At 36.7% G+C, this 26,415-nt stretch overlaps 1 protein-coding gene across 1 annotated transcript in view; it reads right to left on the minus strand.

The window, feature by feature from the left end:
• The window catches only part of SMAD2 (SMAD family member 2), a 58,787-nt gene that overhangs the window by 25,797 nt on the left and 6,575 nt on the right, over window positions 1–26,415 (minus strand). Inside the window, exons 2-5 of the mRNA XM_010840962.1 lie at window positions 7,073–7,162; window positions 5,833–6,026; window positions 4,529–4,663; window positions 2,194–2,268 (exon numbers count right to left, since the gene is read on the minus strand). Of these exons, the coding sequence (XP_010839264.1) occupies window positions 2,194–2,268; window positions 4,529–4,663; window positions 5,833–6,026; window positions 7,073–7,162 (494 nt within the window). The remainder of the gene's footprint in view (window positions 1–2,193; window positions 2,269–4,528; window positions 4,664–5,832; window positions 6,027–7,072; window positions 7,163–26,415) is intronic.

A 26,415-nucleotide genomic window follows, 5' to 3' on the forward strand; every position in this document is an offset into this window, starting at 1 on the left:
CACTGTTTAAATCAAATAAAGATCAAAATTCAGGTTCTTGGCTGCACCAGTTATGTCAAGTACTCCTAGAAGCATGTGGCCACGTGGACAGCACACACCTAGAACCTTCCACCATTCCAGAGAGGTCCCTGGACTGTGGCCCACCAGGCTCCTCTGTCAATGGGATTTTCCAGACAAGAAAACTAGTATGGGGTGCCATTTCCTTCTCTAAGGGATCTTCTAGATCCAGGGATGGAACCCAGGTCTCCCACACTGCAGGTGGATTCATTACCAACTCAGCCACCACGGAAGTGCCTAACCAGTGATTATATTCATCTTACTGCTCTTTGGATGTTTCACCTATATTATCCAATGGGCACTAATTGGAATCCTTATGCCCTTTTGTGCCTGGCTTCTTTTACCTAATATAATGCTTTCAAAGTTCATCCATGTTGTAGCATGCACCAGCATTTCATTCCTTTATGTGGTTGGATAATATTCCCAAGTATGGATATAACTCACTTAATTTATCCATTAATCATCTGATAGACAATCTGGGTCATTTCTACTTTCAGACTACTATGAATAATGCTTACATTTATGTGCAAGTTTAGTTTAGAAATGCTTTCAATTTTTTCGGGTGAAACTGCTGGGTCTTATTGTTATTCTATATTAAACTTTGAAGAACAGCAAATCTTTCCAAGGCAACTGAACCATTTTCCCACTAGGAACGTATGAAGACTTTTAACTTCTCCGATCTTCATCAAGACTTCTTATTCTTTTCTGATTACGGCGCTTCCTTGGTGGCTCAGTGGTAAAGAATCTGCCTGCAATGCAGGAGACCTGGGTTCAATCCCTGGGTCAGAAGATTCCCTGGAGAAGGAAATGGCAACCCACTCCAGGATTCTTGCCTGGGAAATCCCATGGACACAGAAGCCTGGCAGCTACAGTCCATGGTTTCACAAAGAGTTGGACTTTTTGATTACAGCCATTCTAGAGGGTGTGAAGTGATATGTCATGATTTTATTTGCATTTTCCCTGATGACTAATGATGTCATCAGAGTATATTTTTATGGTATTCATGTCTAAGTGTCACAGAAGCAACTGTCTATCACAGGGCAAAAAGGAACATGGCTGATTTAGGAATACAGTTCTGTGCGGTCCAGTGGTTAGGGTTCTGTGCTGAGGGTAGGGAATGAAGAACCCCATAAGTCATTCAGCCACAATTAAAAAAGAAAGAAAAAGATTCACAACATGCTATATCAAATGATCATCATCTACTTTTCTTCGTTATTTACTATTCTGAAAAGCTATAAAGTATGATTAGCTATAGCAGAATTTCTTAACTTGGAAATCGAAATAATGAAAGAATTTAAGCAACAGAATTATTGTAAAGCCAACCACCCAAGCCCTTGCCATTTAGAAAATCACTTAGATTATCATAAATATAGAATGCCTTAGTATAAACTGCGTAGAAAAGCTATGCTATAACTTGGCAGGTTGTGATATTAAGGTGTCCAATCCTTAAGATGCAACCAAGATGGAATAGATCAAGATACACAATTACAGGTACATCACAGCTACTTCACTGGTAACCTACTAGTTATGATGGGTTATACACATTCTATTATATAACAACTTTTCTATGTGTGTAACATTTATTACATGTCAAAATTTTTTCTTCATTGTGTTTAAAGTTGACAGCTAAGTATTAGAAATTGAAGTAGGTCAAGTACAATATACAAGGTACTTTATGTAAACAATCTACTATAAGTCAGAACTATTAAGTTAAAAGAGCACTAAAAAGCTGATCCCCCTATCTTACTTCCAAGTTCCTCTGAAAACCTGTTATTGGGTTAATTAATTAGAGTCTTTCATCACAAAGACATTTATTCATAAAGTCCCTAAAACTTTAAACAGAAGCACACTTGAAAACACTTGAAAAATATCTGAGTGTTCCCTGATTTTTATTTAACTCTAATAAGAGAAAATCTTAACAATTATTCTGCAGAGTAGTACATGTTAATCTTTCACTGACAAAGAGGGTCCTCTCTCTGATTGCTCAAATATGATTAAATCAAAATAAAAGATTCCATTTTTTTGGACAGGCGTCCCAACTTTTCTAAATATAAGGGTTAGTAATAATTTTAGTGAATTTCAAACACGACAAAATTGTGTATTTAATTACTGAGTAATTTTGAAAATATTTTTTACCTGTATCCATACTTTGGTTCAACTGTTGATCACTTGTTTCTCCATCTTCACTGATATATCCAGGAGGTGGCGTTTCTACAAAAGTTTAGAACAAATCAAGTACAGCTTCAATTTAATCTCAATGCCTTTTCTCCCAGCTACCAAAGATACCAACAAATCACTCCAAATAACATATGAACGTTATATAACATCACTATAAAAAGCAGTACTGGATACTGAGGGCTTATGATTCAGGTTCTGACCCAAACCTTATAGGTGAATCCTTAAAACCCACTTGTAACACAATTGAGCTCTCTGTGCATATTTTCTTAGCATTATTTACATATCTGGTTCATTCTCATTTGTATATTTTCTGGGGCAAGAGCCAAAAATATAACTTCAAAGATGCCTGTTCTTAATCAGAATGTTTAAAAGAAATTAGTAACCAAAGAGAATTTTTTAACTAATGGCTGTCGTAAATGGGTACTTAGACACACAACATAGGCACACAGGTTTCAGGATTACAAAGTAATACAGGCTGACATACTATACTAGGTTCTATAGGGCAAAATACGGTAATATAGTTCAGGAATGGTCTAGCCTGAATTCTATCTAAAAAGTGGATAGCTTGAGTGATTTCCAGACAGTAAGTCCTGAATGCTTGAGGCAGAAAATAAAATTCAAGTAAGACTGCTGCTACGCAAAACTGAGGTCAATTACTTTCTGAAAATACGTAAGATTCTAATGTGTCATTTCCAAAATGACAAAATGTTTATATTCAGAAATATATGAGCAAAATGTTTATATTCAGAAAGTACTTGAATATCTGAATAAGCTTCATGTAAAATACAAAATTTATACAATTTTACCAATCATAATTCCAAGCAGGAAAAAAAAGTTTAGGTGATACAGGTTAAAGGTCTCCTTCATGAGCTCTTAACAATCTCTCTTCAATAAGTTAATTTTAAGTTTTAACTTAAGTATCAAACTTTTCATTTTAAATGTCAGTGCCCCCCAATTTTTAATATGAGAATAAAATAAATTCCTTCATAGTAATACTCGAACAACAAAGAATATAAAAATAAGAATATATACAGTTATGTGCTATTTTAAAAGTTAAATCAAATAAAATTAAAAACAGCTAAGCTTTGCCAGTTTAACCACAATGTCTCAAAGGTGTAAATAGGGAAAAATACTGAACTGATAAATATGCTATTCTTTTTCATTTTTCTCCATTATTATTTATATATAAAATAGTAAACAACAAAGGTATAATACTAGTGTCTTGGAGGAAATGTTACAATTTCTTTCGCAGTGGAATAAAAAGTGAACACCAAGGTTTTGCTCTCAGTTGGAGCTGGGTAAAGATCCACTGTCCAGAAAAGCAGGTTAAGTATAATCCACATGTGATTTTCCACTTTGTAAAAGACCCATATTTAAACAAAGATGATGGAAAATCAGCCCAAATATCTCCACAGGTAAAAGTCAAACATTTTGACTAACATCCTTCTACATAATCACTGGGTAGGTGTCTTACAAGAGCGAATGCTTACACCTCAGTTTCCTAAGGATTGCTGAATTATACTAATTTCCACATCAGATTTAAGGACTCCCTCAATCCAACACACTACTCACATGTAACTACTTACAGCCAAATTCCTCTCCCTACAAAATGCCTTGTGTTCACCTTGCTTCCACTTGTCCTAGCCCCCATTTTCCACAACAAACTCTTTGCCCCGTACTAACTCCTCAAAATGTTTATGTTTCCCAATAAAAGCAGCTTTAAATCTTCTTTTGGAATAAATAGTAATAAAAGAAAAAAGCATTAAGATAGTCAGAAAACACTTTTTAACCTTAAAATTAGCTGTTTTTAAAAAGTCTTTATTTACTTTATGTTTTCAAAATTACCTCCAATGAACAAGCATTATTTCCATGATGAGACACATTAAGACAATTTCTCACTATAGCTGAAACTTGAAGCTCCTTACACATCTTCAGTGGTATAAATAAAACATAAAAGTGGAATAGATAAATACTACACACGGAGAAAAAAATTCAAACACCAAAAAATCCCATATACAGCTAAATGCTCATGCTTATACCTTTAGTTTATACTGGACATGTAATGTAATAGAGCGGAATTTGAGAATCATGTAGTTCATTTATTTTTCAGCATTACTGAGTCTCAGATGAAAAAGAACTAAAATATAAGTTTCCTCTACAACATACATGTTGCTATGTCTGCAGAACTAAAATTTTTTAAAAGCCAAACCATAACTTATTATTAATAGATGAATGTTTATGAACAAAATTTGTATCTATCTCACAGTTTAGGAGACTCAGAAGGCAAAAATACCTGGGATATAATTACTCTGTGGCTCGATTCCTGCTGGGAAGTTAGTGTTTTCTGGAATGGAGTGGGTGTAGTCATCCAGAGGGGGCAGTTCCGTTAGGATCTCGGTATGCCGGGGCACCAGCACCGGGGGCAGAACTGAAAGAGCCAAGAAGTCCAAGTCAACGGCAAGCAGGTGAGAGCGGGCCCTGCTACCAGAAGCTTCCACACACAAGGAAGAATTAGCCCGATTACTTTCTGAAGTTTAGGATCGACTTATTTGGTATTATTCGGCTGCTGAGAAACTGACAAACCTGATTATGATTTTAATTTACCACGAAGTCCACAATCTAAATCTCCAAGTCCTGATCTACCTCGTACTTCTGGGGAAAGAGTGATCCTGATCATATTATACGACCACAGAAGTTCATAAATCCTCATTGGAAAGGTTGCAGAAAGATTTGTAAAATCAAGTTTTTTTCCCCCCTAAATATAGCAGCATTCTAGTAAGTTCTTTTTTTTTTTTTAATTTGGCGCCGGCGCTGAGCGGCGGGCACGGCGGCTGCGGCTCCTGCTTGCATGCCATGGCGCGGGAGAAGGCACGGGCTGCCCTGGCCGGAGGTGGCGCGGAGCTGGGGAAGGCGCGCGCCACCCGCCTCTAGTAAGTTTCAGGTACTAAGTAAACTGAGTAAGTAAACTGTAAGTCCTGCTGAGTTTTACTAAACTGCTTAGTTACAAATGGTATCATTAAAGTACATCAAAAAACCAAAGAGCAAAATGAATTAAAACAGTTAATGCAGCAGATAGGTAATGAAACTTACTCAGTTCTAAGCAGACTGCTATCTATAGGATTAGAATTTCCTAGATATGTACTTTGATGTGAAATGTTATTTCAAGAAACATATCTTTCCCTCTAAGATATATTTTCCATAACATATAATCAACATTTTTTTAGTATTTTTAATTACTGCCAAAAAATATACTGAATTCAAGGTAACTTTAATTAGAGTTTTATGCTCCCCTGGTGGGTCAGATGGTAAAGAATCCCCGCCTGCAATGCGGGGGACCTGGGTTTGATCCCTGGGTCAGGAATAAAAGGGAATGACAACCCACTCCAGTATTCTTGCCTGGAGAATGCCACCGACAGAGAAGCTTGGTGAGTCCATGGGGAAGTAAAGAGTCAGACACAACTGAGCAACTAACACTTTCACTTTTCACTATTAGAGTTTTATACCAAAGTTTTCCTGGGTCAATTAGGTGTAAGAGTACCTAATATACTTAAATTCAAGCATTTAACTAAAACGAGGGAAAAAAACTAATTTTCCTACCTGGTGTCTCAACTCTCTGGTAGTGGTAAGGGTTTACACATACTTCATCCTTTTTAAGATTAAAAGCATATTCGCAGTTTTCAATTGCTTTGAGTTCATGATGACTGTGAAGATCAGGCCAGCGCCATAATCGGCAATATATTACATGAGGCAGTCCTTTTCGATGGGACACCTGAAGACGACCATCTAGAGACCTGTTGGGAAGCAAGGGGAAAAGAAAGATGGGAACTTTTAAAAAAATAAACATACTCAATTGGGCTAAACTAGTACATTAAGGGCATAAAGAAAGGAATGACAGACATTTAGTTAGTTTTAGTGAGTACAAGGAAGAAAAACGTACTATCTTATGGATCTGACATAAAGGTAAGCAGCAGCACTAGGGTATTTTTCTTATAAACATGCTACATACATGACTCAAATGTCAATCAATGAACAGGGAGCCGCTTGGGGAAAAAACGTTTTTTAAAAAAAGTCTCAAACAGCTACACTTGAAAAATGTTATCAACTTCTTTCTCTAGTGACTCAAACTCTTACTTAGGGAGACTTAAGGGCATTACTTCTGTAGGTGACTGAATTATCAAAAAAAGGAACTAGTGTGAAGAATGATAAATACCAACAACAATGTAAAGTAACTTACTAAAACTAACGTAGTTCATTACCCAGTTGTGACCGTTTTGAGTACTGAGGTATATTTTCTATAGCTCACACATAAATGCAGATGGTGATGAAAATGATGAGATGAAATTGACAAATACCAATATGCTCAAAAAGAGAATAAGGTGATTAAAAAAAAATAAAGAACCAAAACGAGTCAGCCTAGCATTAATTGTGACATAAGGGGTTCAGTAAATAACCATGTACTTATTAGTATAAAGATGAGATTTAGATGACAGCAAGAAATTTAGCAAAAACTGGTTATGTATCTACTGGAAAATTAGGCCAACAACAGATTATAATCTACCCTCACACTAAAATGAGAATATAGTTATCGAAGCTCCTATTCTTTAGGGGATGCAGTAATTTAAAGAAGATTCAAAACTAGAATTTCATTGATCAACACATCAGCGGAAACATTTAATATATTTTTAATACTGGCAAGCAGTTATTTTAAATGCCATGCCTTATTTTACATTAAGGAAACATCCTAGGCAAAATCATACTAAGCAACCCACGTTAGGTCTTCCAAAACACCCTCCCTCCCACAAGATCTCTAGGATTCCATAGAGGGCAGAATATTCACCTGGTTTGTTCAGAGAAGCTGTAAAGGCCTGTTGTATCCCACTGATCTATCGTATTTGGTGTACTCAGTCCCCAAATTTCAGAGCAAGTGCTGTGCATAAATTGAAAAACAAAAAATTGATGTGAACATGGAAGCATGGTTATTCAAATTACCATGATGTAAAACATGGAAAATGTACAGAATACTTCCTTCACCCAGAAAATATACACTGCTTCACTTTTTCACGGGCATTTAGTGCTGATTTCTATATTTTCTATATGAAGGAAGCCAATAAATGGAACATGTGACTCCAGATAAATTATGATTATGTTTTTAAAATGTGAACACCAATGCTCTCTAGCTTAATGAAATCATACCTGTGCCTTTTCCAATTTCCTCTACTCACAACAGAGGATCCTATGCCATTAAGTCTTACTAACAGTGCTTCATTTTATAATGCAGTTTAAAAAAAAAAATCTAAAAATGGATGTCAACTGGTATTTTTAACAAAGATAAAATTTCAATTAAAACAGACATATATCCAGTTAAAATTTCAAGCTTATTTAAGATACATACATATTCAGTTTTACTGAAAATTATTATTGCTCTTAAAACTACAAAGGACAAGGAAATGGATTTTGACATCATCCTAGCGTAGCACACTACCTGAAAATTTTTAAGAAATTGCTACAAGGATTAAAGATATGTGAAAGCACAAAATTTGTAAAAGACACTATGACTAAGTTGCTGTATCTAGTTTTTTTCATCAATTCACCTGAAAGACATACACCAGAAAGATTTTTTGAAAAATCTTATTTGAAATTTCAAAAATCAAAATTTTCCTTCCACATTTCTTTCCAGAACAAGGACAGTCCAGATATCAGTCTGCCTATTTTCCCTGCCACCACTTCATCTGTGTGAGACGAGGAGAAAAGAAGAGCTTAATAAACAGTCTGGAATCGAAGTACTGACTGCCAAAGGGGTCTCAGATAGCAAGTCGTACTTTTTAAAAAATGAGAGTCAAAAGACAATTTCTGAAACTCCATTCCAACTTCTTACCTGTTACAAAATCATCAAAACTTAAAGGAAGAGAAAGAAACATCTCAAAACCACTTTTGAGCATCCTTTGCTAACGAGCTCACTCACTCAGCATTTCAAAGGGCACTGGTGAAAAGCGGTGCCTTCCTGAGGCTGGGCAACTCGTCCAGGCCAGCGGGGCTGCTCAGGGCCTCCTGCAGGGTTACTGAGCTGCACTCGGGGTGGCTTTGCAAAATGCATTTTCAGACACTTTGGAGCAGCTTGTTGAGACATTTTTACAGATTCTCTTGGATTTTTTAGGCTTCACAAGTTTAACTTCCACTTCTCAGACTACAAAAGTCAGAAAAGGCCAAACTGGAGGCTAATTCAGACCTTTTTTTTTCTCCCAAAGGTGCACTGACTACAAAACCATGACATAAATGGTTCTTTTATTTAAGATACTTATCAAATATCTACTGGAAACATATAGCACCAAGTGGTTTACAACACAATGAAACCAACCCAACTCTGGTGTTTCATGAATCTGAATTCAAACCTCCGAAGGAACAGTATACACCTTCCTCTCTTTAAAAACAGCCGAAGGAAAATGCCTGAGAAGAGTACATAATGTGGCTATTCTGCTCTTGAGGCTAAAATAAATATTTCACTCAAGAAACTCTGGAACTGACATGAGAAGCAGAAATATAACAGGGCATCAAGAGCTTAAGCTGTGCTTTATTCAAGCCCTGAAATTTATCAGAGAACAATAAACAGTAGCTGTTAAAAGCGTGCAATCAATCTAGAGGCAGACAGAACTACGTCCCAACTCTTAACTCGGCTACTTTTCCACTGCCATCATGGGGCATTTAAGCCTCAGTTCTACTGACCATTGCAATCAATCTCTCTCATGCAAACTGGACAGTTTATTTAAAAATAATAAATTTGCTTCTATCAAGTAAAATTTTTCCTCATTTATATATGAAAATTTTCTTAAAGAATCAATTTATATCAAAATATACAAAATACCTAGGATAAATGTAATTATAAATGTGTCAAAACTACTAAAATAAACGCTTTATTACTAAAGAACATAAAAATCAACCAAAGAGAAAAACATACATCTTCCTAAATAGGAAGCTAACATAGCAATATCAGTTCTGCCTAATTTCTATATTTGATGGACTCTAAACAAGAATTTAAAAAAAAATTTAAGACTCAAACAAAATTGCCCAACATATAACATATCAAAAAAAATTACAAGAATGACCAAGAAAATATCCACGAAGAAGCAACTGGCTCTACTAGTTCCTGAAACACATTATAATCTTCAATAGTGGGAACTGTATGAAATTAATAAAGGAATACACAAACAAAACAGAATGGAGGTTCTGCAGTAGAACAGCCTCAATCAGGCAAAACTTCCTGTGGATAAAAATGACAGCCTTTAAACAAAATATAATAAAATTAACTATTTGAAAACAAAATAAAATCAACTATTTGATAACAGTGGAGAGACAAAAAAAACAGACACAAACCGAAGGAAAGTCAACCTCTCTACGGGGGTCCTGCACCAGGTGAGATGCATTTGCGTGGCTCCGTATCTAAAGGCGCCCCACAGTGGACGCTACCCAGGGGAACCAGACCTGAAGCAGAAAACAGCGCTTTTAAGGAGCTGCAGAATCAGAGGGTGGATTTGGGGCTACCGGAAAGGCTGGAAAAAGAAGAGGGAAATCCCATAATGAAGGAAAGAAGCCACAAAGGAAGGGGGGGGGACATCAAAACAGGAGTGTGAATTCTGGCCAGACCCTAAACTGTCCCTGTGGGAGAGGCTCTGGAGGCCTGTTCAAAACCAGCACTTGAAAGTCTAAAAGAACTAAGCTCAGATTTCAGCTACTCTTTTCCTCAGAAGCAGTTTGCACTTTAAGGTCACCCAAAACTATTTGTAAGAACAAAAATCAACACTCTTTAGAGAAAGATAAAGAGAATTTAGTCTCTATGATATTTTGTCCCAAATATCCAATACAAAAAAAAAAAAAAATCACAAAATACTAAACATGTGAAGAAATAAGAAACTGTTACCCTCTGGTTAAAAGAAAAAACAGCCATTAGAAACAGACCCACTAAGATGAATCAACAGACAAGAATCTTGAAGTAACTATTATGAGCATGCTCATGGACTTAATGAACCAATAGGAATCTCAGGGAAACTATTAAAACAAATGAAAACTCTAGAACTCAAAACTACAAAGTCAGAAATTAAAAATTAACCTGATGGAGGGAGAAGACAGAAGAGTCAGTGAATTTAAAGATGGATCCATAGACGTTATCTAATTAAAATTGAATAAACTGAATAACAAAAGTCTCAGTAGCATGTGCAGTCCCCAAAAGAGGACAATTAAGAACAGACAAAAATATTTGCAATAATAATAGCTGAAACTCTTCAACTTCAGTGAAAAACTAAACTTATACTTCCCAGAAACTCAGTGAATAATAAGCAGTTTAAAAATAACACCCATGAAACAACCAAAAACACACTAGGGCATATCACTGTCAAACTGCTAAAAACAAACGCTGAAAAGAAAATCTTTAAGCTGGTGAGAAGTATGAAAACTCTTTCAAAACACAAAGGACTCCATCCAAACCTCTGCAGTAGAAGACTTGACCAAACTCTAACATGGCTTCTAGAAACCTAAGGCCTTGTCGTGTGACACAGACCCTTTGGAGTTCCTGTCTGGAAATGCTCAAGACTGCCAAAAGAATTTACCATTTATCCCAGCCAATACTGATACACAGGCTTCTGACCTCCTTTTCCTGTGGAGCATCTATTTAAAAAAGCTTACAATTGTAAATCCTTCCTGTCTCTTTGAAATGTATATATGACTCCTACAACTCAGGAGGGGAGGACCTGAAAACCATTCCTTTGAAATGTAACTGATCATCAGGAAAAAAGGGCCTCTGTCTGCCTCCCAGTCTGCCCTCTAAGGAAAGGCAGAAGCCTAACTTCTGATAAACGCCTTTCGGCAAACACAGATGGCCTACATCAGTGACACTGACCAAACCTCTAGCCTACTTGTGTATATAATTTTTCACTTCCCTGACTATGTTGCAGACCCCACCCTTGACCCCCGTGCTACTCATTATTCCAGTCACCTCTGGGCAAATTGGAATTGGGCTCCCATCTTACCACCCTGATGGCAATAGTTACTGAATAAAATTTGCTTTTTATCACCTTTAACCAACGACACGCAGCTTTAACTTTGACAGCGGCCTAACCACAATTCATACATGGAGAGGCATAATAACAATTTCTCATTAGAAACAATGGAAGCCTGCAGGTAATGGAATAGCAGCTTTAAAGAGCACCAAGGGAAAAAAACCCTCAACCTAAAATCCATAATCAACAAAATTCAGGATAAAGAGAAATGACAACAGATGTAAGTTAAACCACAGGGGAAATTTTTAAAAAACTAGAAAGTAGAGGTATGTAAGCAAATATAAAAGATAGTATTCATTTCAGCTCTTCATTTCTACAGAAAGATGATGACGAACAACAGAAAAAAACCTATAACTAAAGGCATGCGGGTGTAATTTAAATGACAAGGGCAGCAGAAGAAACAGGAGGCTTTTTAGAATTACTACACTATTGCGAAGCTAAAAATACATACTATCACTGGGAAAGCAACCCCCTACTTAAACAGCCAGTAGAAGACCTGACCAAACTCTAACATGGCTTCTAGAAACCTAAGGCCTTGTCGTGTGACACAGACCCTTTGGAGTTCCTGTCTGGAAATGCTCAAGACTGCCAAAAGAATTTATAACTAAAGAGCATAGAGAAAACTATTAATAAAACAAAATACTAAAAAATAAGTCCAACGGAAAGAAATAATAAATAAGAGATGATAACTGAAAACAAAGTGTAAAGAGTGAAACAAAGAATAGGTCCAAGCCCATCCGCGTTAACATTATACATAAACACACCACATACTCCAATGAAGAGAGACTTGTCAGAGTGAATACAGGATGCAAAATGTCTACCAAAAGGGTGTACTTTACACATATAGATGGGCTGAAAACACAAGAGTGGAAATATAGTTCATATAAGCAGTGAGTTTAATAAAGCATAGTACCAGAAATAGTAAGACTCATGTCTAAAAATATTACCAGAGATAAACAGACATATTTCATTGAGAGGGCCAATTCATCAGTAGACCTGTATGCATTTAAAAGTTCAAAATACATGAAGTAAAAACCGACATATCTAAAGACAGAAATGAACAAATCAGTCATCAGAGTTATCTCACTAACTCTTAGGACAGTCAGACTATCAAAAAAAAATCTATATATCATAATAAGAGCTGTACAATACTATCAACGACCATCTAACTGACATTTATAGAATCTGCTTCAAGTACACACAGCATATTTAACAAAGAGAGCAAAACAGTGCCTGACAATCAGCGGGTGGGTGGGTAAGTGCCTGGTTGTTTAGAAGAGGTTAGAAAATTGCCTAAATTTTTCTAGAAATGCTAATTTCTTCCCAGAAATGGCTTTCAATTTACATCACTAAAAAAAAAACCAGACCAAACTTAGGACAATTTTCTCTTTCCTTCTAGTCTTTATGTTCGGGGACATGTAGTTCAAGACCTCCCAAGAGGACTCCGTCAGTTTTCATCATCATGTATTTTAACAAGAATGGCATGTAATGAGAAGTTATCCACAGATCTACGGTATGTTGTTGTTTAGTCACTAAGTTGTGTCCGACTCTTTTGTGACCCCATGGACTGCAGCCTGCCAGGCTCCTCTGTCCGTGGGATTTTCCAGGCAAAAATACTGGAATGGATTGCCATGCCCTCCTCCAGGAAATCTTCCCAACCCAGGGGAACTCTCGTCTCTTAAGTCTCCTGCATTGGCAAGCGGGTTCTTTACCATTGGAGCCACATGGGAAGCAAAAGATCTTCAAAAGCAAAACATCTGGAAAAAGAAGAATTATTGACACAACATGGATGAATCTCAGAAATATTTGATTCAGAGAAGCTGAACATGAAAGACTAGATTCTGAACGATTCCATTTACATAAAGTTCGAGAAGGGACAAAACCAACTCAAAGTGCAAAAAATCCCAACAGTAGTTGCCTCTGGAAAGAAAGAGAAGGAAGAACTTCCCGAGTGACTGAAGGAAACCTTCTTTATCTTGATATACTGTAGCGATGGACAGGGAGGCCGGACGTGCTGCAGTCCACAGGGTGGCAGAGTCGGACACGACTGAGCAACTGAACTGACTATGTGCATCTGTCAAATCAAAACCTACTGAGCACCGTGATTTGTGCACTTTATGATCTGAAAATTTTACCGAAAAATACAAGCAAGGGGGGGCAAAATTCAGACACTGAAATAATAAAAATGGAAAGTAGCAACAAAAAAATTATATATTAATTTAGTATATAATAAAGTTCCCTATGAATTGACAAGGAATGATCTCTCAAATAAAATATTAAGTTGAAAAAATGTACAGTATTTTTAAGCTACTCTGTTTAAAAAAGAAAGACAGTAAAAGTATCTTCCAATGTCTGTACAAGCGTACAGGAAAGACACACACACACACACACACACACACACAGAGTGAACCGGAGTTACTTGAGGTGGGGAGAGGGAGGGAAGAGAAAAATTTTCAATGTTTGTTCATTCTGTTTTTACATATGCATGCATATATATGTTTACACATAAAATATATACAGATTTTAAAACTATGCCAATGTATTGCCTTTTACCAAAATTAAACAAATCAAACAAAAGAACACTGCCACAGAATTAACGTAAGTCAAGTTGTCTTGACATTTCTATTAAAAGATATGCTTCTAACCTTAGATAACTAAGAATAAGAAGTACAGATTGTTATTTTCTATTCTGCGCCATTTCAGCTCACATAGGGCATTATATAGGAGATAACAAATGCCAGTCTGAGGCCTGTTTATTCTAGCCAAATGTCCTCTTTATCTAACATGAGCCTTTGGTACCCATTTTCTTCCACATGCATTTATGTCAATGGCCTGCACCTAGCCCTCTTTTAACCTGACTACTAATTCTTTAGGTATGCCTAGCAAAACAGGTTAATTTTTAAGACCTAGTAGTCTAGGGGATTTAAATCAGGCAGTTTTAATTACTCCCTCTTCTTTAAAGAGTCTTTCTACCCAAAGTTTTAATTTATGAACAAAATAAACCCCATAAGACCTTGAGCTTCCAAAGGTCTCTGTATCCCTACCACATAGCAAGCAAGGTAGCTGGTGACTAAATTAGTATTTTTATAGCATAAAACTGAATCAGAATGTTCCTGGGCACACTAAATCATAATACTTTAAATAACAGTGAGGAAAAATGGCTCTCTCAGGTTTTCAGTTTGTTAACAAGGAGTGGCAAGTTATAACTGCAAATATGGACAGTTCCTAAAAGGTATTAAAAGAAGTAAATGCAGGAAAAATGTCAGAAAAACAGCACTGATTACAACTACTTTATAAAACTCTTGTACACTCTCTATTTCAATAAGTCCAAAATGCAACATTATCTTATACTAAATAAGGAAAAACTTCCAATTTTATTTATATGATGTGTCCCAAAGTGAAGAAATGTACATCTGAAAACCAGTGAAATAAGTAATAACAATTACCTTTGTAAGTTAGCCAGGCCATATGCCAGGCATAATTAAGACTTTAAATGTATTATGGACCTCATAAGAACCTGCAAGCTACTTGCTATCTCACTTTAAGGTAACTGAGCCTCAGAGGGACAGTAAAACAATCTCCTAACAAGTGGCAGGGCCAAGATTCCAGCCCACTCTTGTCCAACACTTTCCACTTCACCAGGAGCTTTCTGAGTTTTTGTTTTCACAGCACTTCTGTCAGCATTTCTGTGACTAAAACCTGGGGATCCCTGGGCACCTCAAATACAGTACAGTCGGGAGTCTCCAATAATTTTTTTAAGTTGTATTTTCATCCCGAGTAAACAGTAACATAAACCTTCTAGCCACGTGTTCTGGATAACCTGGTAAACACCAATCTCGCTCTGCTGCATCATCTCAGTGCCTCAGTTTGGATCAGGGTTTGACAATCACCTCAGCACCAAAGGTAAGCAGAGAGACTGACTTAACGTGTGAGTGATGAGACCACACCAAAAAGGCCAAATGGTATTAGGATGTGCTACATAAACTATGCTTCCTAGTACTCTTAGAGAAAAGAGGTGCAGAATTTAGTGATACAGGGCAGATGATAATATGCTGACCTTAAAAGAACCTTAGTCATTCAGCACCACAATCACAATGGAAACAAACAATATTAACAAATCATTGACTTGATGCTAGAATTTTCTGTTACAGAACTCAGTATAAACTGGCCTTTTGATAATCATAAACCTTCACTAAATTATGTTTCTACACATTTAAACAACACTAAGAAGTCCACAAGAAATGTCTACATATCACTTGAAAGTGAAACATATCAACGCTTCACTGTTATAAGGAAGAGAGATGGGTCTGAAAACATTAAACGGATAAAAATACTTGATAGGAGAAATTCATATGTTCCAAAGCAAGTATTACACTTTATTAATTACAAAATAAACTGTAGTAATAGCACTGTCCCATACACATTAGCTCAACATCTCCTAAATTTGACTATCTGACTTTAGGACAGTCTAAATACTCAAAAGTTTAAAAAAATTTGCATGCTAATTGGTTAAAAACAAAAACTGGTCTCAGATAAATTCAGCCTGGTCAAAATTTGATATAGTTCACCAATGTAATTAACATACAATAATATGCTGGACTAAGACACAAGAGACCAAGCGTAAGTCATTTACAAAGCTGTCCTTGCATAGATTCAGTCAGATGAGCAAGCATGTCCATAGCAGAATCTCATGCAAAGTCCTGCAGACCTTGTACCAGAGATTTCTCCACAATAAACCTCATTATGTTTTACTAATTCATTATTTTTCATGACTTTATTGCCTAAAGAGTTTATTTCTTCTACAAATCAAAAGGAGTAAGGATCTAGACCGTCATGGGGAAATCCATATATACAACGCTGAACACTGAGTTAAATTAACAGAATGGCATCAACAAAAGAACTTTTCTGGAGGCTCCAGTTCGATTACTGATGTACTCATGAGATAACGAGGGGTTTCCCAGGTGGCACAGTGGTAAAGAATCCACCTTACAATGCAGGAGACACAGGAGACACTGGTTCAATCCCTGGCTTGGGAAGATTCCCCCAGAGTAGGAAATCGCAACCCACTCCAGTATTCTTGCTTGGAAAATTCCATGGACAGAGGAACTAGTGGGCTAGTCCATAGGGTCACAAAGGGTCTGACGCAACTCTCAGCATGCATGCAGGATATATGAACGCGTATGAAATAATTTGCATTGACCCATCTAAAACTATTTCTACTTACAATAGAGGAGGTCCTTCCATTTTGTATGTGACTAAAAAAGGCTAAACGTTTATATCAGCTCAGGAATCAAGAGCTGATAACTGTAATAAAAAAATAAATTCTTGTCTCTATAATTCTGTATACTGTATGTATCTGTATACTCCACTTTATCACCATTATACAGCTGAAGTGTGGGATCAGAAAACAGGAAAACGCCTACCTCCAGATAGTTTTTAACCTTCCCTCCATCACCAAGAAAGGAGCTTTAGGAACAACCTTGTTCTTAACAAATTAGCAAAGGATATAAAGGAACAATTAAGAAATTTTCATTGGCTACAGAAAACTTAAGGAAAAACTGCCAACATTTATTTTAAGCATTTGCTATGTACCTGGCACTATTCTTCATATGTATTACATAATTTATACTCGTACCAACCCTATAAAGTGAATTAACATGAACATTGTTTTCATATAAAAACAATGAATGTGAGCAGTTAAATAACTCAAAAGGTCACAAAGCTACTGAGGTAACAGCCAGGATTTGTATCTACTTCTGGCTGGCTTAAGAGCCTAAATTTTTCAAGGTATACCTTTGCAGAATGATGGTTTAAAATCTGTAGTTTTAAGCTTTTATATGAACATGTATTAACCATATTTTCTCATTTTCTGTATCCTTGACACACTGGCATCTGGAGCTTTGATTTCAGAGAGACTACCCCCCTCCCAGGTCTAGAGACAGCAAGGGACTCCGTTGAGAGCTCACCTTTCAAACACAAATCAACAGAGCTCACACCTCTACTATTAATCAAACTCTGACACACCAAGCTAATATTCTTCCTGCCCTACATCAACCTAGGGGTATGTTCCTAGACATCTAGGAATCACTCTGTAGCCCACAGACTGACCAAAATGACTAAAACTTCCTAATCCTAAACTAACTCAGCATGTCCATCCAGCACTGTCACTCCTTCCCTGGAAAACTGCAATGAAAGCGTGGAGCCACGCTGTCCTTGCCCCAGTATCTATTTATCAGTCCATCTTATTTTTGATGTATTCAAAATTAAGTTGTAGATACTTTAAATCTAGACACTGAAAGCATACATATATCGCACTGTTCACTCTTTCTTAGAGGTAACATTTGCACAGAGTCAAACAGATCTTAATGGTACCATTTTGTTAAGTTTACATTTTATCAAATACATAAATGGGTAACTGTATCCTGACAAGAAGTCCCCTCCTACCCCTTCCTCAGTCAATCCCTGCCATCCCCTCCCCACCCCCAAAGGCAATCTTTTTTCCACTGCGATGGCGGCTGTGCAGTGGTATTTCACTGTGGTTTCACAATGTGCGTTTTCCCAATGACTAACAATACCACACACTTTCTATTTGCTCAGCAGTCCTTTCCATATCTTCTTTTGCGATGCATCCAAATCCTTTGTCCATTTCTAAAGTAGGCAATTTCCTTCTCACTGCAGAGTTAAGAAATACTTTATAAAGTGCGGATACAATCCTCTTTTTAGTTAGAAATACGTTCTGCAAATATTTTCTTCCACTCTGCGACTTGTTTATTCATTTAATAGTTTTTGATGAAATGCTTTTTAATATTGATGGAAGTCTAACTGAATGTCCTCTTATTGCTTTCCATATCCTTTAAGAAAAAAAAAAAAAAAACACTTTGCCTACGTCCAGGTCACAAACAGCTGAGAAAAGAAGAGAAGAGAAAGGCAAAGGCAAAGGAGAAAGGGAAAGATACACCAACTGAATCAGAGCTCCAGAGAACAGGAGAGATAAGATAGCCTTCTTATGTGAACAATGCAAAGAAAGAGAGGAAAACAACAGAATGGGAAAGACTATAGAGATCTCTTCAAGACAATTGGAGGTATCAAGGAAACACTTCATGCGAGGACAGATATGGTAAAGAAAGGACAGAAATGGTAAGCACATAACAAAAGCAGAAGATATTAAAAAGAGGTGGCAAGAATACACAGAACTATACAAAAAAGGTCTTAAGGACCTCGATAACCACAATGGTGTGGTCACTCACTAGAGCCAGACCTCCTGGAGTGTGAAGTCACTGGGTTTTAGGAAGCATTACTAGAAACAAAGCTAGTGGCGGTGAGAGAATTCCAGCTAAGCTATTTCAAATCCTAAAAGATGATGCTGTTAAAAAGCTGCATTCGGTATGTAAGCAAATTTGGAAAACTCAGAAGTGGCTACAGGACTGGAATAGGTCAGCTTTCATTCCAATCCCAAAGAAGGGCAATGCCAAACAATGTTCAAACTACCATACGATTGTGCTCATTTCATGAGCTAGCACAGTAATGCTCAAAATTCTGCAAGCTAGGCTTCAACAGTACATTAACCGAGAACTTCCAAGATGCACAAGCTTAGAAAACGCAGAGGAACTAGAGATTAAACTGCCAATATCCACTGGATCACAGAAAAAGCAAGGGAATTCCACAAAAGTGTCTACTTCTGCTTCACTGACTAAGCTAAAACCTTTGTGTGGATCACAACAAACTGTGGAAAATTCTTAGAGATGGGAATACCAGACCACCTTACCTGTCTCCTGAGAAACCTATATCTAAGTCAAGAAGCAACAGCTAGAACTGGACATGGAACGACTGGTTCAAAACTGAGAAAGGAGTTTGTCAGTGCTGTATATTGTCACTCTGCTTATTTAACTTATGCAGAGTACACCATGCAAAATGCTGGGCTGATGAATCACAAGCTGGAATCAGGATTGTGGGGAGAGAAACATCAACAACCTCAGATATGCAGATGATAACCATTCTATTGGCAGAAAGTGAAGAGGAACTAAAGAGCCTCTTGATGAAGGTGTAAGAACAGAGTGAAAAAGTGGGCTTAAAACTCAACATTCAAAATACTAAGATCATGGCATCCAGTCCCATCCCTTCATGGCAAATAGATGGGAAGAAAGTGGAAACAGTGGCATTTTATTTTCTTGGGCTCCAAAATCACTGCTGATGCTGACTGCCTGCAGCAATAAAATTTAAAAGATGCTTGCTCCTTGGAAGGAAAGCTGTAACAAACCCTTGTGTGTTTAGTCGCTTCAATCATGTCTGACTCTTTGCGACCCTATAGACTGCAGCCCACCAAGCTCCTCAGTCCATGGGATTCTCCAGGCAAGAATACTGGAGTGGGCTGCCATTTCCTCCTCCAGGGGATCATCCTGACCCAGGAACTAAACCCACCTTTCTTATGTCTCTTGCACTGGCAGGCAGGTTCTTTACCACCAGAAAGGTTCTGAGAAGCCCTAGACAAACCCAGACAGTGTATTAAGAAGCAGAGACATCGCTTTGCCGACAAAGGCCCGGACAGTCAAAGCTATGGTTTTTCCAGTAGTCATGTACAGATGTGAGAGTTGGATCATAAAGAAGGCTGACAGCTGAAAAATTGATGCTTTTGAACTGTGGTGCTGGAGAAGACTCTTCAGAGTTCGTTTGACAGCAAGGAGATAAGCCAGTCAATCCTAAAGGAACTCAACCCTGAATATTCATTATAAGGACTGTTACTGAGGCTGACTTGGCCACTTGATGGGAAGAGACGACTCTCTAGTAAAGACCCTGATGCTGGGAAAGATGGAAGGCAGGAGGAGAAGGGGATGACAGAAGACGAGATGGTTGGATGGTATCATTGACACAATGGACATGAGTTTGAGCAAGCTCCAGGCGATAGTGAAGGACAGGGAAGGCTGGTGTGCTGCATTCCATGAGCTCGCAGAGAGTCAGACATGACTTAACTGAACAAACGTAATTCAATTTGTTCACAACAAATAAGTCAAAACAAGGTCACAAATTATTTTCCTATACAAGCTTGACAGTTTTAGCTTTTAGATAAGAACTCTGATTCATTTAGAATTACTTTTGTTGAATGGTATAAGATGGGACCAAGGTTCCTTCATCCACATGGACAGTCCAATTCCCCCAATATTATTTGCTGAAAAAGACTTTCCTGTCTCTATTGGATTGCTTTGGCAAACCTGTCAAAAATCAATAACCATTTGTTGGTTGTTCAGTTGCTAAGTTCTGACTGACTCCTTGTGACCCCACCGACTGCAACACGCCAGGCCCCTCTGTCCCCCACTATCTCCTGGAGTTTGCTCAAATTCATGTCCATTGAGTCAGTGATGCTCTCTAATCATCTCGTTCTCTGCTGCCCCCTTCTCCTTTTGCCTTCAATCTTCCCGAGCATCAGGGTGGCCCCAATAACCAAGAACCCACATCTCTTACTGTTTTATAGAACCATCTATTTTAAGGTTCTCTATTTTATCCTATTTATCGGTTTTCATGACAGAATCACAATATGTTATTATTGGAGCTTCACACACAGTCAGATAATTTAAGTCCTCGAACACTGTTGATCATTTTCAAAACTGCTTTGGACATTCTAGGTCCTATGTATTTCCATGTAAATTTTAGGCTAAGTGTGTATATTCTATGAAAAACAAATACATATATTTTTAGGGTTTGATGGAGATTGATTTGATTCAGATTAAACTGGAAGAGAACTTAATACTACTGAGTGCCTCAATACACAAATATATGTCAGTTTACGGCATGATAGTTTAACAGGAAGGTTGTCTCAGAGGTGTCTCCATCGGTTTCCTCCTGAGAAAAGGTCACATTTTCTTTGTTCCTCAGAGGTTGAGTAACTTAAAAGACTGTATGTTGGACGCTGAACATCACATGATGGGGATGCTAGATTCCTCCAAGTGTTAACTGGGTTTGTTTTGGCAGGTAATTAACTTGTTTGTACTCAAACTGCAAACTCTTAAGTCTTCAAGCAATTTCCATCAGTTTTTACCTTCAGCCAGACTGCACTAACTCAACCCCACACACATGTGGGTTTAGGGGTCAGCCTAGTGATTTCGGCAGTTTTACAGGAAAACCTGAGACTCCCCTTCAGTGGCTCTCTCCATGCTAGAATTCTCCGGTCACTCATCAGCAACTCTGGTTGTCCTCAACCCTGATCTCTGCTTTGTCAGGCCAGAAAACGTGAAATTCATATTGAAATTTTATCTACTCTATCCATTCTGCATGGATAAAAGCAATAAAAACAGAAAATTTGCCTGTCACTTCCACCCAAGGGTCAAATCTCCTTCAAAATGTCGATTTTGTTTACTCTGTAGTGCCTTATTTTTCTTTGTATTCTGTGCAGAGTTGATAAGGTTTATCTGAGGGAGTGTGAGTCTGATAAAAAGAATTATCTGACTATGTGAGAAGAATTCTCTCCTTACTTATTCAGTCCTTAATTTTTAAGATTTTGAAATTTTAATATACAGATCTTGTCTTTAAAAAAAATGTATTCTTAGATATTTTAATTGTATTGATGCTATTTATAGAATTGTTTTAATATTAATTCCACTTGTTTGCTGTTAATGTATTGAGTATTTAATGAAAATACAACTCATCCTGTAAAATGCAGCCTTGTTAAATTTACTCATTTGCTTTAGTGACTGTTTTTGTAGATCCCTTGTTTCTTACATAATCACATCATCTACAAAATGTAAGTGCTCTGACCCATTCTTTGAGCTCTTTATGCCTCTTACATTTCATTTCCCTGCCCCACTGCACTGCCTAGGTCTTCAACTATTGATAAAATGATGAACTGAAGAAGATATAAGAATGGATATCCTTGTGCTCTTAGGGAAAACATGTTATTTTGTAAGTATAATCTTAAGCTGTCAGTTTTTCTTAAATGTGCTTTATCAGACTGAGGAAACGTCTTTACATTTCTCATTAGCTGGGAATGTTTGTCATGAATGGATGATGAATTTTTATCAAATGCTTCTAACCAAGTACAGTGATCACATTGCTTTCCCCCTTTGTTATTGCTCTGAATTACACTGATTAATTTTTGAATATTATAAACTACCCTCTCACTGTTGAGCTAAATCTCACTCAGTCATGATGTGCTCTTTGTATATTGCTGGAGAATATGTGTTTTGTTAATTTTTTATACCTTTGCTCATGACTAATACTAATCTGTAATTTTTCTCCTTTTTGTGCCATCTTTGTCAGGTTTTGGTATTGGGGTTACAATGACCTCATAAAATAACTGTTTTTCTGAGTTTTTGTGAGACTGATGTTATTTCTTGCACAAATGTTTTGAATTTACCAGTAAAACCATCTGGACCTGGAGTTTTCTTTGTGAGAGAGATTTTGATTATGAGTTCAATTTCTTTTTCACTGATATAGGGCTATCCAAATTTTCCACTTCTTCCTGCACCAGCCATAGTAACATGTTCTTAAATTTGACCATTACAAATTACTGGCATAAAGTTGTTGAAAATATATTCATAGTATGCTTTTAATGTCTAGGATCTAGCACAGTATCATCTCTATCATTTCACACATAGCTGATTCGTGGTTATGGGCTCTTTCATTCTTACGTCCATCAGTGTTACAGGAGAGTTTATCAGTTCTACTGACCTTTCTAAAGAATCAGCTTTTGGATTTATTATCTTTATTGTCTCTTTTCTAATCACTGATTTTCTGCTATTTTTTATTTTATCTTCCTTCTACTATTTTCTTTGACCTTTTCTCATTTCCTAGGTGACATCTTAGATAATTTTTCTAATATAATTATCTTAAAGCTATAAACTTCCCTGTAAGCATTGTTTTATCTACATCCCACTTATTTTACATGGTGTAATCTGATTATCCTTTAGTTTTGATATACATTCTAATTTTGCTCACAGTTTTCTTCTAAATAACCCATGGGTCAAAGAATTATGATAATTTCCATTTTTTAATACATGTCTTATTGGTATTGATTTCTAATTTTGTTCTGTTCTTGGCAGAGAACATACTCTGTTGACTTTTAATCTTTTAAAATTTACTGAACCCTGCAAATAGTCTTTCCTGGTGAGGGTACCATGAGTACTTGAAAAGACTTACTACACCGATTTAGATCTACTTTTCTATAAATACCAAAACAGTACTGTAATTTAGATCTTCCATGTCTTTACTCATTTGTTTGGTCTTATTTAACTCTCTATAACTACAAATTTGTGATTCTGATACATTAATTCTATCAAGTTTTACTCATATATTTTGAAACTTTTATTAACTAGATACATGTTTATGGTTATGGCTTCTCAGAGATGTCATTTTATCATCTTCTGGCCCCACTGCTTCTACAAAAGGTCACATGTCCTTCACATCATTATCTCCTGGTATGTAACACGTCACACTGTTCACTGGCTGCTTTCAAGACTTTCTCTTGCATGGGTTTGACTATGCTGCACCTGGTGTAGCTTACCGTCATTTACCCCTGATGAGTTTAATGAGGAATCTGACTATATTTTGATGTTCAACTGTGGAGAGTTTCAAGTTCCACCATGTCTTCAACCCTCTGCCTCAAATGTGAGCAAACTGGTAAGGAAATCCTTGTGGCTGGTCGGAATTTTAAACCAAGAAAAGTGTGGGTACACACAGGAACGCGGGAATTATCAACCCAGCCCCATGACTCCCATTACTTCTTTCTCAAGTAATTTTTGGACCAGTCTGGAAGCCTGTCCTGCTTTTCCCGAAAGCTTTATCATATGAGCAATAATCTTTTTCATTCCCTTTTAATATACGTTTGGCTTCATCAGTCTCACATCAAAATCAAATCTGGGGAGGGATCCATCCCATGTACAGCTCACACAGATCAAGCACTTACTATGTATCGGGCACAGCACTAATCTGTTACATACACTAGATCACTTAACCTCCCAACAGCCCACAAGTAAGGCAGTTCACCCACTTGACAAATGAGATCATCAAAGCACAGAGATAAAGTGACACGTCTAAGGCTGCACAGCTAGCAAGTGGTGGGGCCAGAGGCTGCATTCTTAACTACCAACTCTATTCTGCCTCTTACACAGTTCAATAAAAATAAAAACATGGCAGATAATTAAACCAATAACTTTGGAACAGCATTTTAGATAAGTAAAGCATTATAGAATGTGCTTAACTATAAAAACTAGAGTGGTCACTGTAAGAGTTAATTTCTCAGGAAAAAAACATTCTTTGGACAATGAAATTAGTAGAGTCACTCCCAAATCAAAACAGGAGGAGACAACACAATTTCCATAGAGTCTAATAAGATAAAAGGGATACTTTTATTCTTCTTGGTTTGGAACAGCTCTTCTTAGAAACAGAAGAAAGGACCAAGAAATGACTGAAAAAGTTACTGACCTTTCTCTTTAAATGTTATGTTGAAAATACTCTTTGAAATCTTGCTAGGTGCTTCTACTGCCTTTGAAAAATAGCAAAATATCCCCCACACAAATAAAATAGTCCCTATAATTGGAAAGATTTAAATATCAATTCTAAAAATAGTTGCTCAAAATATTTTAAGTTCTTCCAAAAAACAGAAACTATTACTTAAAAAAAAAAGCCAGCACCAAAGTAGGCTCAAGGATATTTATTTTAATAATACAGCTGATGGATTTTTAAAATTTATTTTAATACATATTCTGTTTTTAACAATTAAAAAAATAGTATCCTAAAAGACAAGAAATCCTAACAAAATATAACTTTGTGGTCATTTCAATCTATTAAATGCATAAAACTTAAAACAAGAATTGCACTACAGAATAGAGTTCTGTAAAAACTCAACTTATTAATCACACATTATTGTGATGCTGTATTTGGCTGTAAAGAAATGACTTTCTAATTTGACAATTTTAATATTAGCATCCTAGAAGATAAAAATTAACTCACATTCGTATACCACTTTGAAGTTGACAGTGGGATTTTACATGTAGAGGTTAAAATGTTTTACATGGTTAATATAAATTATATAAGCAATCACATAAAACTTATGGGAAAAATTACTGTAAGTTAATTACTTTTCATTATAAATTTCTGTTCACTATCTAACTCTGAACTTTACATCATCCTTAATAAAAATACAGCCTCCCTTAACTTCCTCTCCCCCACTGGCCTAGCAAACTTAGGGTAAACCAAGTTACGGAAAAATTATATCCTCTTAATACATAAAAAGCCATAAACATAAGCAAGGTTCATAAAAGAAAAAAGTCTGGGATGAGGGAGATAATCAAGAATTTTACATGTTTTAGTTCTAATTTAAGCATTATTCATGGTAAGTTTCATACGAGTCTCAAGACAACCAATTCACATTGTTTATAACAACCCAAAAGCAAAGCTAAAATAATACTGGATTTTGAGAACAGAGATCGAACAGTTCAAGGGGGAAAAAAAAATGTGATGGTAATAAAACTCTAGTTGTAATAAAATCGTTCCTGGGGAAAAAGCATCATTGGATAATTTAACAGGTATACAGTCAGATTTTTGTTAAAAAAAAAAAAAAGTGTTAAAAGGCTGTGCACTTCATGTAGACATACGTAACATTCCTCCATTCTCCCCACTCAGTTTGCTTGTCCCCAGTGTCACTAAATGTGGATTCCCTAGTTTTCAAAAGGAGAACATAGACAGTTTTTTGAAAACCTGTTCAGTATTCCCATATCATTACCCTCAAGCAAGCTCCTTTTCAAACTGTTTTCCTCATTTCTGCATAAAATCTCAAAAAGGTCACATGGCTGTTCTAGTACACAATATATATAAAGTATATATATATATACACACATATAGTATATAATACATATAATTAAAAACTTCTTTGAAAAAATTTATATTTTACTACTCTCATCTAAATCGAAACTTTTATTCTCTCATTGAATTTTGCTAACTTCAACTCTTCCAGAACTCTCCAGCTGTTACTTTTAAGGGCCCTGTGGGTTCTGGAATAGCAAGAGGGGATTTTAGAGGAGGAGGGAAGAGCCCTATAAGGTCAGAAGCCCAAATGCTACCTTTTTCCTGCAGTTAGTTTCTACTGGAAGAGTTTCTCTGGCTGTCCGGTTTGAGTCACTTTGACTCTCCAAGCTGAGCCTCTTGA

This window comes from Bison bison, unplaced genomic scaffold (genome assembly GCF_000754665.1).
Source record: "Bison bison bison isolate TAMUID 2011002044 unplaced genomic scaffold, Bison_UMD1.0 scf7180017864153, whole genome shotgun sequence".
NCBI classification, from domain to species: domain Eukaryota; kingdom Metazoa; phylum Chordata; class Mammalia; order Artiodactyla; family Bovidae; genus Bison; species Bison bison.